The sequence below is a fragment of the Xiphophorus maculatus genome, chromosome 11 (genome assembly GCF_002775205.1).
Source record: "Xiphophorus maculatus strain JP 163 A chromosome 11, X_maculatus-5.0-male, whole genome shotgun sequence".
NCBI lineage: Eukaryota > Metazoa > Chordata > Actinopteri > Cyprinodontiformes > Poeciliidae > Xiphophorus > Xiphophorus maculatus.
The window spans coordinates 28364730-28381215 of NC_036453.1; the positions used below are offsets into that span (position 1 = coordinate 28364730).

The 16486-nt window shown below is 39.9% G+C and overlaps 1 protein-coding gene across 2 annotated transcripts in view; it reads left to right on the forward strand.

The window, feature by feature from the left end:
* The first annotated feature begins 8210 nt into the window (after window positions 1-8210).
* Window positions 8211-16486, forward strand: part of LOC102220909 (spectrin beta chain, non-erythrocytic 4-like) — a 32462-nt gene continuing 24186 nt past the window's right edge. The window contains exons 1-3 of one of the 2 annotated variants that reach the window (XM_023342669.1): window positions 8493-8582; window positions 8703-9093; window positions 9316-9470. In XM_023342669.1, the coding sequence (XP_023198437.1) occupies window positions 9348-9470 (123 nt within the window). In that variant the 5' untranslated portion in view covers window positions 8493-8582; window positions 8703-9093; window positions 9316-9347. Of the gene's footprint in view, window positions 8583-8702; window positions 9094-9315; window positions 9471-16486 lie in introns of both variants that reach the window. The other variant, XM_023342668.1, reaches the window with a different exon arrangement.

Here is a 16486-nt window from a genome sequence, read left to right on the forward strand (position 1 = left end):
TTATTTTAAATCTAAGGGTTGATTCTTTTGTCAAAATTAGAAATGCATGGGATAAAGAGTTGGGAATCCAGCTGACCCAAGATATTTGGGATGACGCCATTGACAGAATTCGATCTTCCTCATCTTGTGCTCGTCTTAGTTTGATTCAATTTAAAGTTGTACACAGGATTCATTTCTCTAAATCTAGGCTTTCTCAGATTTACCCGGATGTAGTGGATATATGTGATAAATGCAAAGGCTCTCCATGCAATCTTGGCCACATGTTCTTTCTTTGTCCCAAATTATATAATTTTTGGTCTAATTACTTCACAATTATGTCTTCTGTTCTGAAAGTAAATTTGCAACCTTGTCCATTTGTTGCCATATTTGGTATCCTCAACCCTACCTTAGTGCTAAGTTCTGCTCAAATGGAGATTGTTGCTTTCACATCTTTATTGGCTAGACGTACTTTACTGTTACACTGGAAGTCTGATAAATGTCCCTCAATATCCCTCTGGGTTAAAGATATGATGTTCTTTTTGAAGTTTGAGAAAATCAAACATACCCTTCGAGGGTCTACACAGAAGTTTTACCAAAAATGGCAATGCTTTCTTTCCTATTTTTCAAACTTGGAAGTTTTGCCCAATTGAAGGTGCCTGCTGCTGAATTTTGTGTTGGTTATAAGTATGGGTAGTCATATCTGATGAGTATATTTTTTATTTTATTTTCCATCAGGTTGACTTTGAGCTGAGATGGGAAGGGGGGGGGGGGGGGTCGGGTTTTTTTTTTTTTTTTTTTTTTTTTTTTGTTTAATTTTCTTTTCTGTTGGAAAAAAAAAAAAAGGCTGAAACTGCTGGATTGTAATTTTGGAATTTCTATTTTTGTGTAAATGTACTGAGTGTATTGATCAATATGTATCCATAGAGAGATGTTTATGTATGTTTTGGCTCTAATAAAAAAAAAAAAAAAAAAAAAAAAAAAAAAAAAAAAAAAGTTGTATGACTAGGATGACCACGATTGAAAGCACATGATGTGACTTAAAATTCATCCAAATAGTTAAAATGGGTAACATTGTAAGGCAATAATTCAAACACAGATATAATCAGTAAGATTAAAACTATCCAAAGGGACATTTGGTGAGTAGTGGTAGCGAGGAGCAGGTTAGTCAACATTTAACATCCACAGGCGTTTAAAATCATTGAAAATATGTGATGTATGAAACATGAATGAGACTGAAAAGTGAAGTTTATCATAACTCTAACATTTGTGTGGAAATTTTCGCACTACAGTTAACTATTTTCTTTACTTTGATGTGTTCTTGTGGCATTTAGCCAGTACACATTTCTGTATGTTCCTCTTTGCAAAATATCTCAAGTTTAGACAAATAGGATGTACAACATACATTTTAAAGTCGTCCCCAAGTTTCTAAGTCCTCGGTCCCTTGGAGCGAGGACTGCACTTTCACTGGGGGACGACCTTGCTTTGATCTAAACCGCCCCATTGTGACTCTGACTATGTTTTAGGTCAATGTCCTAGAAGGTGAATCTCCACTAAAAATCTCAAGTCTCTAACATACAGGATTCTCCTGAATGTTTCATCTACTTTCACCATCTTCTGTGTTCTTTCAAGAGAAGTGCTGTTTGTTTTTCTTGTTTGCATTGAAAATGCAAACAAGGTTTGTATCTGAACTTCTCTTTACTTTCATTTTATTTCTAGAAATGCTGCCCTCTAGTGGAAAACAGATAGCACACCACGCTTGACATATAAAACGGCAAGAAACTAATGAAAAATCACAACAACAGCGAAACATTCTCATTTAACATCCTCTTTAAAACTTTTTGTTTTGTTTTTCATGTTATATGATGTTCCTTAAAGGATTTTTTTATGTAAACATCTCTAAACATGAATTCAATGACTCTTAAAACATAAGAAATGAAAATATGTCTGATATAATTTTTGTTGCTGTGTCTGTCTACTTAGTGCATATAGTTATCATATTGGCTTACTCTGTAAGGTTACTCTTATACCTCACAAACATCAGAATCGTTCCAGGTTAGGCTCTGAGGTAATGGGCCCTCTCTTAGTCATTCTTATGAGTATTTTAATTTTGTTTATGTTTGTCTCATCAACATACAAAAATGGTAAAGGGGAGATAAAAAAGAACCTACGACTTGCTTGGCACACGATGTGTTCTTAAAGAATTTAATCAGACACAAGTACAATTTGACAAGAATGTTTCTGATCTGAACAGGGCAAGAATTTGCTGTTATTTTCCATAATTTGCTATAAATATGGGTGGATACATTTAAATAATGTTGAATAATGTCAATTAATGTCAAATGTCTAAACTATTGAATTATTTATTTATTCTTTCCCCGTAGTTAAGTGGTAAAAGGAAGGTCACATCCAGCACAATTCATTCCAGACAAAGGTAAAAGATTTTGTTACATAAAAACGCATGCTAAAAATATTCAAACTTTTTGAAGCTCATGAAATTGAAACATCATTTATGATACCTGATATACTGAGGGATTTAAAGTGAATACATAAGTGACAGAGAAAATACTCACTTCCCCCTGTAGATGGTGCAAGCAGGTTGTGTTGGGCTTTTGACAGCAATCAGCTGTAACATAAAGGGAGTATAGTGCTAATCACAGATAACTGTAAAAACCTTTGGTCAAGCGAAATGGATGGATTAACCTCTGACACCAAACTGATGATGTTGTACATACTACATACAAAAGATGGACCTGCTCTATATGATGTTTGGGTTGTTTCTTTTGTCATTTTGTTTGCACAAAATTAAAGTTGACAAAAAAAACTACATTCAAGCCAATACTAATATGATTCTATTTAATAAACACAGTTATTTAAAGACATTTTTATTCCGCCAACAAAATAAATGTATTCAAGTTACGTATTGGATTTTGTCAAAAAGTTCTTGTGTGATGTTGCTGCAATAAAATAACTTATTTGAAGGCTTTTTACACTTGTTTAAAAGGATTTCAAACAAATGTATCTCCATCTGTCTGTCTGTTAAATAAATGATACATAAACAAAAAACAGAAAGCCTGGCCACTTCTTTGCTCCTCTACAACATAGTGTGACATGTAACACTATATTATGATAAATATTATGATTTTATAATTTTAAATATTATGATATATCTATATATATCACACTACATCTCATTCACACACAATCACAAGTTCTCATGGGAACAATGCCAAAAAGAACCAGATAGGATTTATTTTTTAAGATGGAAAAAAAAGCTAATGTTTCAGTTTTTCGCAGGACAAATTTGTGAAATGAATGCATGTGTTTTCTAATGTACAACATGTTATGTTATACGTTACCCGGTAGCGCCTGCAGCTGTACGGCTGTCCCTTGAGATGTTCTTTTAAGTAAAAAAAAAAAATCTTAGATTTTTTTATTATCTAACCCTCTTTACTATGGACCTTACCAGAGGGGCCGCTGTTCATTGGCTGATGCCCATTCTACTTGGTCACGTGCGTGGCCGTCTCACAAACACACTTAGCTTCCCGTTAGCTAAGTACAGCATAATGGCAGAACTGGTACAACTTCTACACCTTGAAGCCTGTCTGCTACACAGTCTTACGTTAGCTAAACAGATCAATATGCAATGTGTCTGTATCTGACATACACTAAAGATTTTATTTGAGCAGAAAAGGCTTTGGACTAAACTGTTACTCGTGTTAGCCACGTTAGCACCAAGTACAGCTAGTCAATCAACCGTCGCTGTGTTCAGGGAAGCGCTGATTAATAATCGAGAAATAAATATCAAGCCTGGAAACTTGATATCGTAACGGACTGAATGTTATGTTTTTAACGTAATCTTTGCTCGTCTTGCGGGGAGCAGGCGGTTGCCACGGTAACAGGTGTGCTTAAACTACAAAGAGAGAGAGAGAGTAAAAAGGTAGGAGTGGTTTTGAGTTGATCACCTGTTCGGGTTATTTTACCTTTGTTTACATTTGCTGTGGCGCATTACAGCCGCTGTAGTTTCTAAACGTTGGACTAATTTCCTCGTTCGTTTGTGAGTTTACGTCATTCACAACAAACATCAAATAGAACAAATATATTTCATAAAATTTTAACAAACAAATGGCTTCCACCGTGGTAATTATGTGAAATTAAATTAATTATATCCCAGCTTCAGAAGATTTGCCTTTACCTTTACAGAGCTCTTTGGTTCCTCCTATCAGTCTGTAGCTTCTCATATTGATGTCATCAAACCAAATTTCAGATCTACCATAACTGACTGACACCTGCTGGCCTCAGGTTTGCAACCAGCTTGTAACTGAGAAACCAGTAACCTCCTCCCAGATGATGACCTGAACTTGTTAGTTCCTCTGTCCATTGTAGTAGCTGATATATTGTGAAAATCCGGTAGAAATGATGCACTAATCGAGTCATGTTTACATAGAAACAACACGCCAGCGAGGCTTCGTTTGTGAGAAAATGCGGTCATGTGGGTCGGTTGTGGGCGGAGCTTGGTAAGGTCCATTAACAAAATTGTGGAGAAAACAAAAGTATTTCGTGTCAAAACATCTTGTATCGTGTGAGTCTGTGGGGGCAGGCGCGTGCCCGTCCTAAACCTAAATGCTATTGGTCAGTTTACTTTTGTTTATTTGGCGGCTTGGCTCGTTTTTCTGTAAGCTAAAAATGAAAAAGCAGAGTTTGAACCCTTCCGTAGTTGTAAAATGGGTCGGATGAACCCGCCTGAGCTTTTTACCATGTGCACGGTTCTGGCAGGGTCGCCAAGTTTAACAGCTTTTTTGTGTGTGTGCGTCACCCGGTTAGTCGAACATGACATATGACATCTGCGAGCTCTTCCTGAGCATCTGCTGGAGGGTTAACGGCTAATTCTAGCTGAAACTTTGCCAAAAGAGGAGAAATCAACCAAACATTGTTGCTTCACCTCCTTCTCGTCTGGAAGATCTGGAAGGGATCTCCGTCATCACATGGGTAGGCTTCCCCCCCGCCCCCTGTTTTTATTATTTAGTATAATTTGTGTATTTAAAAAAAGCAGATCTAATCCGCACATTACGTATGTGGCCTGTATTTGTGTGGTTCAGGTTTGCGCTGGCTTTATGCGCATGATACACGTTGGTGATGTGATTGTGCTCTTGTGGGTCAAATGCAGTGATAGCGCAATAATATCCTGCACCTGCCCCTGTACATTACAAGTCAGTGAACTAAAAACTAGCTTAAAAGTTTTGGAGAGGTTACAAATTTTAAACGTTCTAGGACTTGCAAAAGATTGACCTTTTTTTATTTTTTACATAAGTTCTTTGATTGCATGTTGGTAAGACAATAAATTTGAGGTTGCTGCCCAGAAAAAGCTTAATCCAACAATATCCTTGGAACACTGCTTGTCTATGATGTTCCCAGAATAACAATGGAGACAATGGAGAATTAGTTGATGCCTTTCAAAATGGCTGGGTTTTCCTAATAGACTCAGCAGTGCAGATCTGTATAATGAGAACAACAACCAGCAACATTTTAACAGCATTGCAGAGAATTACAAGGTCACCAATACCGGGGAAAGTTTCTGCAGCTGGCATCAACCAACTTCCATAGTTGGGAGCCGACCATAGAAAGATCCTGGTTGGGCATTTCTAACAATGCTACGAGACTGTAGCAAGGCTGAATGTAAAGAGAGACCAGAGAAGGAAGGTGGACATACTATGTGTGCAGGAGACCAGGTGGAAAGGTAGCAGGAATTGAATCTTAGGAGAATAATTCAAGTTGTTCTATTCTCGTGTAGAATGAGTTATACTGAAGGTAACCTGGTAAAAAACCAACCCTTATAATACCCTTTGCTTCGCACAAAGGCTCTGAACCCTCAACTATTAAGAAATGATTGCTTGCTGGAAACAGACTCTTGATGCTCAGGAGGTCTCAGGTGATTGAACAGCTACAGCTAATGCAATGAAGGAGACAGGTAGGCGGGTACTTGATGTGCCATCACGAAGGAGGTTCACTCATGCACACTCACACACCCTTAATAAGGTGCTGGGTGGTGTACACCAGGATGGTATAGTGTAAACTAGCTCACCCAGCAAAGGGTTTACTGTATAGACAGGTGGTGTACTCTCAGCAGAGTCTCTTTCAATATGAGGAAGAACCGATAGAAGGTATTTATTGTGTACTTCAGTGTGTATTAGTGTACATGGAAACATACTAAGTGTTGAGGGACCATCTAGTGTATATTTGGGAGGCATAATGTACTCAGATTTACCCAGGGAAGGTTACTTGTACACTGTGTAGTCTCTCCAGTGACACTCTGTCTGTGGAACGGATACCAAAGCAAGGAGTTGTGTTTGCACATCAGGATTCTTAGCAAACCTTTCAGTCTAACTTCCCAACAGAAGCACATGGAGACTTTAAAGTAACAGTATCCATCAAGAACCTACAGAGGAATGCGTGTATCAACTTTTTATCCTATGTGGGGCCTCATCTTTCCTTGAAGATGAGCCCCTGTTGTGGCACTTGAACCTCTGTAGGCAATCAGAGTTCAATCATAGTGGGAAGATCGTAAGGGCCAAGACCACATGGTGTTTGGTCATTGCAGGGCCATGGCCTTTCCGTTGCAGCATGCTGTGTGATGGGTAGTGAGATGCTGCAGGGGGTGCTTGAAATGTGGGCTGTGCTGTGTGCGGAGCTCGCGCTTTCGGACGTGGCCTCATTGGCTTTTAAGGGTTAAAGCTCTCCTAGGGGTGGGAAGTTCATGACGTCTGTGCCTGGGGGCATGTGTTCAATGTTTTTGTACTGGTTGGATATGACCAGGTGTCTGAGCTTTTGTGTGGGTGAGGGAAAGAGAGCTGTCTTCCCTTCTCCACCCCAGAAAGAAGGAAACCATCTCTTCGGACCAGGAACTGGTTGCCCCTCTGGGGGCCTGGAACTGGGAGTGTGGAGTGTGTGCCCATGGCGCCGGTCTTTCTCATGTCGTCCTCATGTCCTGGAGGGTGAGTCTGTGGGTTTCCACACCCGCTATAGAGCATTCTCATGGAGGAACCTTAGAGACACAAGCACAAGCACCTCAGCTTCTTCTACGCTGAGTAGAAATAGCTAATCAGTGTAGAAGCTTAGACTAGTTAACCAGACTGATTAGCTAGTCTGGTTTCTTTGATACTACCACTTCTCTGCCAGTAGTTTAGCTTTTTGGTTAATTTCATACATAACAGACTCCTTATTAATCTCTTTGATCCTGCAGTATCTCCATTATTCTTGATGATTTACCCCGCTGTTACCTGCCTGCTTCAGTTTTTATAAGTTTTTCAGTTATTATTAATAAATTCTCTGCATTGTGGTTCAACTTTAAAACCGCAGTACATGACAAACTTGGAATAATCCAATAGTAATTCCATAATTATGTGCTAAATTTAAACTGACCACATGTTTCAAGATACCTGCAGCACTTTTTATGTTTAATAGGCACTTCATTGGGGCAGTCATAATTTGTTAGGGTTTTTTGTATGTATTGTTTGTATTCCATATAAAAAACATTGATGTTCATCTTGTTTGAAACACTGTGTTGTGAATTGCAAAGTGAGATTAGTGAGGTCGATAAATACAGAAAATCTATTAATCTCCAAAAGAAAAGAACACAGATGGAGCCAGACTGAACAGCCAAACTTGGTGCTTCAGGATGGTGCTCCACTTTAACCTCATAAAACTTTAATCCCTAGTTTGCTATAGTGATGTGTCGTTGTTCTATAACTGGTATTTTAAAAAAAAAAGTATATAAAAATGCTTCAAATGCTGCAACATCAGTGCAAGGCTAAAGTCACGTTTTAATTCTTATTTTTGCTGACAACATGTGAGTGTCCTATTGAGTAGAAATGATTTCAGAGGAAGCTGTATTAGCCTCAGAGCAGGGTATAACGCATACCCCTTCTGTTCCAAGCAACATGCTGACAGCAGAAGAAACGCATGCAGGGTTTCTTAAAGCAGGCGAGTGATTAGTGATCCGAATCAGCCAGCTACATCTTGGACCACGGACGCACTTGCGCTCCTTCCCTTTCATTCAGCTGTTTCAGAAGCGACACCTCCCCCTCTTTCTTTCCCAATTCTCATCCAGCTCCGAGTGCAGTCATTTCTAGTGCAGAGAAATGTCCCCAGTGACAGTAAGGGATGACGCAGGCTCTCTCTTCCTCTCTCTGTTTCACTAACCCTCACCGTCCCACCCTCCATCTCCTTGTAGCTCTTCCATGTTTTCCCTCTTCTGACTTGCTCTCCCCTTCTTTTTTCCTACTTTGGTACTACCCTTTTCTCCATTTCCTCGCCCAGTCTCCCCGTCCCCCTCTCCTCTCTCTGCCTCCCCCTCTCTCCCCTCCTTTTCACTCTGCTCCGGCACTGCAGTGCTGATTGTGATTGAACACACACACACACACGCCCGCACGCACGCACACATAGGCTAGCATACCCAAACACACGCACACAGGAGCGTAGCTGAGTAGCAAGTACTGCAGCAGCATGCAGCATCTGCGGCTCAGCCATTCAGGGAATGAAGGAAGCAGATCGCAGGAGGGAAAATAGTTTGCTGCCTCAGACCAGCCTGCTTGTGCACCTTAGCAGAGGTGAGGATAATGCATTTCAAGAGCGGATGGCTTATGCTATCCTGTCTTTTCTGCACTGCCTCTGCATCCCGCTCACCCTGCTCCTCCTACTCCAACTCTTCCTCCTCCTCCTCTCTACAGCATCATTAAACAGGACTACAGATTGACCGGGACTGGCAAGTGGTGGATGGTCAGGGTTTTTTTTTTTTACCCCCAGCTGAAGGATTTCTTCTGTGGCTATGCTACATCTGCACCCTGGCTGCTGGCTGGATTGTAACTGACTTCCGGAGCTTGAAAATAGCACCGAAGCGTACGAGGAATCTTGGATGTGTGTGTGGCATTCTGTACCAGTGTTGTCGCTGGTGCATTTCCCTTTTTTTTTTTTCCCCTGCTGGTTGTTTTTGCCTTCTCAGAGACTGGCTAGCAGGCACTGCAGCATCAGGACCGCAAGATCCATGAAGGGGTAGGGCATGAGGACCCAGGGGCAACCCTAAGGAAGGGCTTGAGTACTTCCATTGGTACCACTGCTGAGGTGCTCGTCTTGATTTTTCTTTTTTTTTTCTTCTTTTTTTCCAGAAAGGGGTGTCTGGTGGGGGGTTGGTGTGGGTGGTGACAGCACAGGTAGCTAGGCCCCTACAGAGCAGAGCGGGTGGCTCTTGCGTAGAGGAGCCAGGCAGGACGTCCTGTGGGAAGGGGGAAGAAGGGCTGACTGGAACGTTGGACTCCTGATGGTGGCTATTTTTGTCTCCCCTAGCTGAGCGTTTGGGACAGCAGGTGGAAGAGAAGATGCTTATGGCCCGAGACACGGCCCGGGATGAGGCTCAAAAGCTACACAGGAAGTGGCTGAAGCACCAGGCCTTTATGGCAGAGCTGGCCCGCAATAAGGAATGGCTGGCCAAGATAGAACAGGTGAGTGGAGGTGACCAGGGGGGGGGAGAGCAGAAAGGCGCCACACGCTAAAGGGGAACACACGAGTACGCGGTGGGTGTGGTGAAAGTTGGAAGTGAAAAGGTGAAGCTGAGTGAGGTGTCATCACTCGGCTGTTCTATCTTCACCATGCTCAGGAACGTCCTGTTACACTCTCAAGGTTACATAGAAAGAACAGTGGTGTCATTTTTGCTTTCACGTTTAGTCGGATCTTTGTGCCTCTTTTAGGCCTTTTTGCATTAATCAGACTTGGACTTGCAGGCTGGAGAGAATTGAAATGAGAAAGCTCTAACCTTACAGCAGAAACACAACGTGTGCTACAGAGTCTGGTATAAGTCGGTGTGAAGCATTTATTGCTCTCTCTTGTTTGGTTTTTGGTCCTGCATTGCCATCATGCTTTGCTACAACCCATCTATGCAGGATACCCTCCATGCTGTCCAGCCCCAGTGAATTGAAGCCCACATGGGCCTCGAATGAGATCTGTTGTCATCATTTTAGTTTCCTTAGATTACAAGTTGAGCTTGTTGTTTAGAAATATATCAGAGTTTCTGAACATGGTATGACATCTTCAGCTCAGGACCAGCACAGATTTTAAGCAGAACAAGACATCAATCTTCCAGCTGCAGCTGAAATAAAAGCACATACTGGTCATACTGGTCATTGGAGCTATAATGGTACAAAAGTATAGACTCAACACCTGCTAGGTGGTTGTTTCAGTCACTTATTCAGCTGAATATTTTTTGCCGTTCTGCTCTTTGTAGAGAAACTTCAATCTTAACAAGTTGATATTTGCTGGCTATGTGGTCTCTGCTCACACCATGAATGTCTGGATTTCTTTTCATAAATATTTCAAATTTATTTTATTTGTCCATCTTGGAAGCCATCTATCAGCCAGCTTAGTGTCAGTGTGCAGCAAAATCTGTGTTGCTCTTTGCTCCCTACAGCTGGAGAAAACTTCAGTCACTCCTGCACAACCAGAGAGCAGTATGGTGGAAACTGTTAGATTTAAATCACATCCCCTTTAAACCTTAGTAGAACTCGATGCTGGTAATCAGGGCCCATGTATTGAAGACTTATTGTAGTGAGTCAACAATAGACTTACTACAATCTTTGACTGATCTTTAAAAATGACTGCAATCTGGATAAATCAAGAAGTGGTGTTCTGCTTTCCAAAGCCCTAGCAACACACGAGTATCCGCAAAATGTCAGACAGAAACCTTTTCTTCCTTGAAAACGCAGCAAACATTTGTAGACTTTGGCCAACATGCAATGTATTTACACCCCTTATAATATCATAAATGTTTGTTGATATTTCTTCGTGTCTTAATTATTTATTTCCTTTGAATACATTAAAACATTTATTAGACTTTATAGATTTTTGCACACCATTGTGGTAGTAAGCTGTGTGATAAAATATTCATTAGATACCAGGGAAACTAATTATAACCACAGCCTTGAAGTCAACACTGCTATAGTTTATTATCTAATGAGGAAAAGCTTTGGTTGTCCATGTGTGTAATGTGTTCTTCTTAGTTTTGGGACAAAAAAAGACTTGAAATTGCTTTGTGTCTTCAGTTCCTCAGTAAGTTTTGGAATACAGGCAGGCCTACTCATTTGTATGTTCAGAGTTTTGTGAGCTGAAGTTCAGAGCAGGGGATACAATCTCTCTTCAACTGTTACCAGTGTGGAGGTGTTTGAAATGTTCAGGGGAACACAGGAACAATTGGTTTTCTGTTTTGCACATATTCCTCATTTATTGGTTTGACAAAACAAATTTTTTGTCTTTCATAGGGTAAAAATCCCCATCAGGGTGACACAAACCTGAACAAAGCAAACGCAGACTATTTGTACTTTTTTTTTTGATAAAAGTTCATTTGCCGTAGCATCCGCAACTCTGGTCTCTTTTTAAATAAAGAAGGGGGAAAAAATCATCTCTTTGTGATATTTTAATGAACATTTGGGGAAAATTGAGATCTTCTGCACTTGAATCGACATGGTAGGAGTTATACTACACTCATCTTACTTTGCCTGGAAATTGTTGATTTATCTAGGAAAACACGAACTACATTTATTTACCAGATCTTTATCTCAGCACTGCTTTAGCCATGCCCAATAAGTCCAAATAGCTAGTTACACTGCATCATTTACACACTAAGAGATTACATATTGTTCTTACTTATCAAACGAATCTTGAAGCCGAAATGTAAAATTCATGTCTAAGAACCAGCACAGGTCTGTGCCTTAACTGGGCCATTACAAAACCCTGATACTTTTCTTATTCAGCCATTGTGTGGGTTTGTTGCTGTGTTTGGGCTCAAACCCCTGTTTGTACTCACATATTATCCTGATACCCACCACTCGACAGCTGGTTTGTAGTGTTGTTACTGCTATACACTGTTTAGTTTTAACCGCCGTGGCTGAGTGACACTGCTGCTTTAGACTTACAATGGATATTGTGATTCAACCAGAAGCAACTTTAGCATATTCTTTTCTAGACTGAAGCTTCTTTCTTCTTCCATCCCTTTAAATTAGTTTTAATATTTCATTTTTTCTAATTGTACCGTCATAGACCTTAACATTTTACATGTTAACTGACTCGTGGAGTCTGAAATCATACTTTCGGTTTAATGCAATTTATTTGAGCATTACACAGTTTAACCTTGGGGTCAATCTTGCAGGACGTCAACTGCTGGGGGAAAACATTTTCATTTACAGTTGTGAAAAAAATCCTTTTCACAGTGATGGAATTCAGTATTTTGGGTGTGACCTTATTAGTGTTTCAACATTGAACTACAGCAACAACTCATTTGCTAAGACCATTGCTGACGGTGTTGTGTTAACACCCACCTGTAACCTCCAGTCAAGCAAAGTACCAAATTCTCCTGCCTCTATTGAGGGAGTTACACCTGCTAATGATCAAACAACCAGCTGCATTTTACTAACAGCATCTAGCTGCTACTTTAAAATTCTTTGTGGCGCATACATAGCTTTTCCACACGTAGATTTTCCCTTTTTTGGGTTCAGCTTTATTAGTTTCATTAATAAATCATGAAACTATGGAATCTGCTGCATATTTTGCAAACTTGAGCCAGTATTTAAATCATTTTCGAACCAAGTGAAGGCTAAATAATTAAAGGAATTGGTGTTTACAAATTGTCGATGTCCAATAATTTGTATGTCCAACAAGATGGACATTTCTTTCAAAACAGTACATTGTGAAACTTGTGTTTTAAAAATCAAGGTTGTCATAATTTATAATAACTGTGTTTCCATTAGCCATAAAATAGCACAAAATGAAATTATGAAAATAAATTCTCTTAATTTGAAAAAAAAAAAAAACCTCATATCTTGCGCTAGGATGAGGTGGTTTTCAGGCATATGAAAATCGATGTAATTCGCAAAACTGCAATGGGAACACTTTATTCACATCATGCAAATCATGTGATCAGCAGCTGGATGTTACTACCGGTGAAAACGATGAAGAAGATGACAGGAAGTAGTAGGAGGATGATGGTTTGGAGGATGTTTTTCAGACAATGAGCAGCCGGCTCTCAAAGCGTCGCACAGTTCATTGAAAGTTCTGTGCCATTCAAACATGTTGAATCCATAAGTCTTCTGTAAAATTGTAAATTATAATTTCCCCAAAACGCAGCATACATAGCCGCTCCCAATTATAAGGGGTTGTTCCAATGCCTGGCCAAGATGCCAACGTCTCCACTGCTGGCTGATAGATGATGAATGCTAGTAATTCTGAATATGTCTCATGTAGTTGTTATACATCCATCGATGCCATGATTTTTAACAGCTTATCTCATAAACTAGATTATTCAAGTGTGATTTTCATTTAATTTCTTATTTAACGAAACACCGCAATTGCAAAATTATGTTTTTTCGACATTAGCTAAATATTGACAGAGATTTGTGTACATTTGTAATAGAAACGCAGCTAGTGTTATTCCACTTTTGTACTTTTTTTTTTACCTATTTGATTTCATTTGATTATGTTACATGTCAAGTTTTTAGTCTCTACAAAACACCTTAGCTTCTGCCCAAACTTGACAAGGCTTGCTCCCATCAAAGACAACCCGGACCAACTCTGCTCAGGTGTCATGAAAGAACAGTGATTTAAAGAAAAGAAAAGAGAAATAAAATAAAAGGATGACACTGAGAAGAGTTGGTCCGGGTTGTCTTTGATGGGAGCAAGCCTTGTCAAGTTTGGGCAGAAGCTAAGGTGTTTTGTAGAGACTAAAAACTTGACAGTTGAAAACCACTGTGAAGATCAGATGAAAGAGAAGTCCTGAGGAAAGAGCTTTGACGAATCAACTCAAGGAGGAACATCAGGTCATTTCATCTATACAGTCCACAATGGCTGAAGAAATGTTTGGAAAGTCAGTGAAACAATTAAAGCTGGATCGCACCATGGCAAAGTCTTCCTTCACCAAGCAAGCAAACTTCCTGAGCAGAAAAGCTTCCAACATGACAGAGATGGAACTGCGAGAGGAGTTTAAAAAGCTAACTTCTGATGCCAGACATGTAAGTGACTCAAATGATGATTACAAAGCTGGACTATTGGCAGAGGTGGGAGATGAAGCTGATGAACTTGATGAACAGCAAAAAGCTGATTTGGAAAAGACTATTATTGACTGTGAATTAAAATTAGAAGAAGTCAAACAAATCGTTCAGTCTAATTTGTGGAAAAAATATGGTCAGGATGAACTCTATACTGCAATTCAAGAGGCTGAGAAGGCATGTAATGATGCTTCTGACATAAAAGTTTTAACTGTGTACAAAAACGCATATGAAGTGCAGCTGTCCTTCGTGGAGAATGTGATCCAGGAATCTATTAAAAGTTTTTTGACCTGGGAAATGTGGATTCCAGTAGACGAAAGGGACAATATAGAAGACAGAGTAAAACAAATGAAATTGATGAAAAATAAACTTCAAACAAGAAAATCACAGTTTGCCATAGCACAAACGATTGCAGAGGAGGAGAGGAAATCAGATGCTGCTCAATCAGACCTTACATCTTTTCCTATACTAGCTCAACCTGCACCCAGTGTAAAGATTAGACCCATTTGTCTACCAAAATTTCATGGCTGTAAAAGAAACTTTCACAGATGGAGAAAAGACTGGGAAAGCCTGCAGAAGCAGGGAGAACCAAGTGGCTCAGTGGAAGTGAAAAAGTTTCAGTTGTTGGATAGTGTGGATGAAAGAATCTGTAATGAATTACATCTGTCTGCTTATGATACTGCCGCAGATATGTTCCGAGTGATGGAAAATAGGTATGGCGACAAGTTAAGCATTGCTTTAGAAATTATTGAAGAGCTTGAGAAGACTCCACCCCTGAAAGCAAACCAGCCAAGGAAAGTGATAGATCTTATTCAAGCAATTGAAAAGGCTCTAGCTGACTTAACAGAGTTAGGTAACATTGGAGCAATGAAAAATCCTCTGGTTATTAAATCTCTAGAGAGTAAACTACCTGATGTTATAAAGAGAGACTGGCTAGTTTTTATGGTTAATCCTGCCAATGCAGTTACACCAGATAACCATTTTGATAGTCTTATTTCATCATATTTCAGTTGCAGATATAAACAAAGTGAAAAATTATGCAATTTTATTGCTTATTCATTAGCACATTTGGAGAAACGTTTTGATGCAAAATAAAAAAATAATAATAAACCAGGAACCTAAAGTGAGGCCTTACACTGAGTGCAGAAGATGGCTGCCTCATAGACTGTCTCTCCGGTGCCGACTGCCGTGAGTTTCCCTGTGTCGTGTCCAAACAGATAGCTACGGAGCCCATCATGTCACTCAGGGCCTGCTAGCCTTACCTAATTCAGCCATCCGTCTCTGTCGCTACCCGAGAGACGGCAAGAGGAGGACGTCGCTTCCTGTTGTGTTCAGAGAACTCATCATCCTCTCGGAGCGTTCCCGTTGCGGCCTGCGCCTCTGTTCTCTCGCAGCACTTACTCAGCACATGAAGCCAGCCTCGCAGCTCCGGGCCGACGCGTGCATGTGGAAGATCTGTGGGTGCTTCTCTGTTACAGTGAGAAGACTCACAGTTGACCTTGTGCCAAGCCTCGGCACGAGCTCCAAGCTCAGCCTTGTTTAATACGTAAACAAAGATGGAGCTTGAGCAAATTCTGTTTATTAGCTATAGATTAACTAATAAAATGTCATGTGAATAAAATATAACTTTCACGAGGAAGTCCCATTTCTCTTTAAGTGCATCAATATTATTCATGTGCTACTGAAAACCACATTTCTGTGCCTTCTGTGTATGTACTGTAATTATGAAATCTCACACTCACACATGAAACTTCAAAATTTGGAAACTGAGTAAATAAATACATTTACAGAAGCTTCTTTAGATACTTCAACATCTTAAAAAGGAGTTGAAGAATACAATACGTAGTCTTCTATTCCTTGATTTTATGTTCTTCTTTTAAAAAAATTCTGACCTAGTGGTCTTTATTTTTGCTCCATATAGAAAATGGTCAAAAAGAGAACAGGAGGAAAACCAGAGTATCTGAAAAGTGTGGCATGCATTTGTATTCACCTCTCTGAGTTAGTTCTTTGTAGAACCACCTTTCATTATGATTCATTTATCAAGTCTTAATGGATTTAAGTCTGGACTTTGACTGGGCCATTTTAATACATCATTGTTGGGGCATTCAGTTGTAACTATGACTTTATGCTGTATGGTCTTGGTCCTGCTGGACGGTGAACTTCCATTCTAGTCTTAAATCGTTTGCAGCTTCTATCTTTTGCTGTGGAAATGATACATTCAGATTTATGTGAGCCAGCACTACTGCCTTATGATAGCTTTAGTTTTCCATCACACACACAGCATCTTCAAAAGTCCTACAAGTGGTCATGTTCAAGTTCTGGAAGTGTAAGCACCGAGATTCACTGCAGATATGTTGCATTGCAGTCGGGCTTTAAATAAGGAATTGGTGGAAAACAAAAGAACAAAAAGGGTGAATGGAAGGATTTAC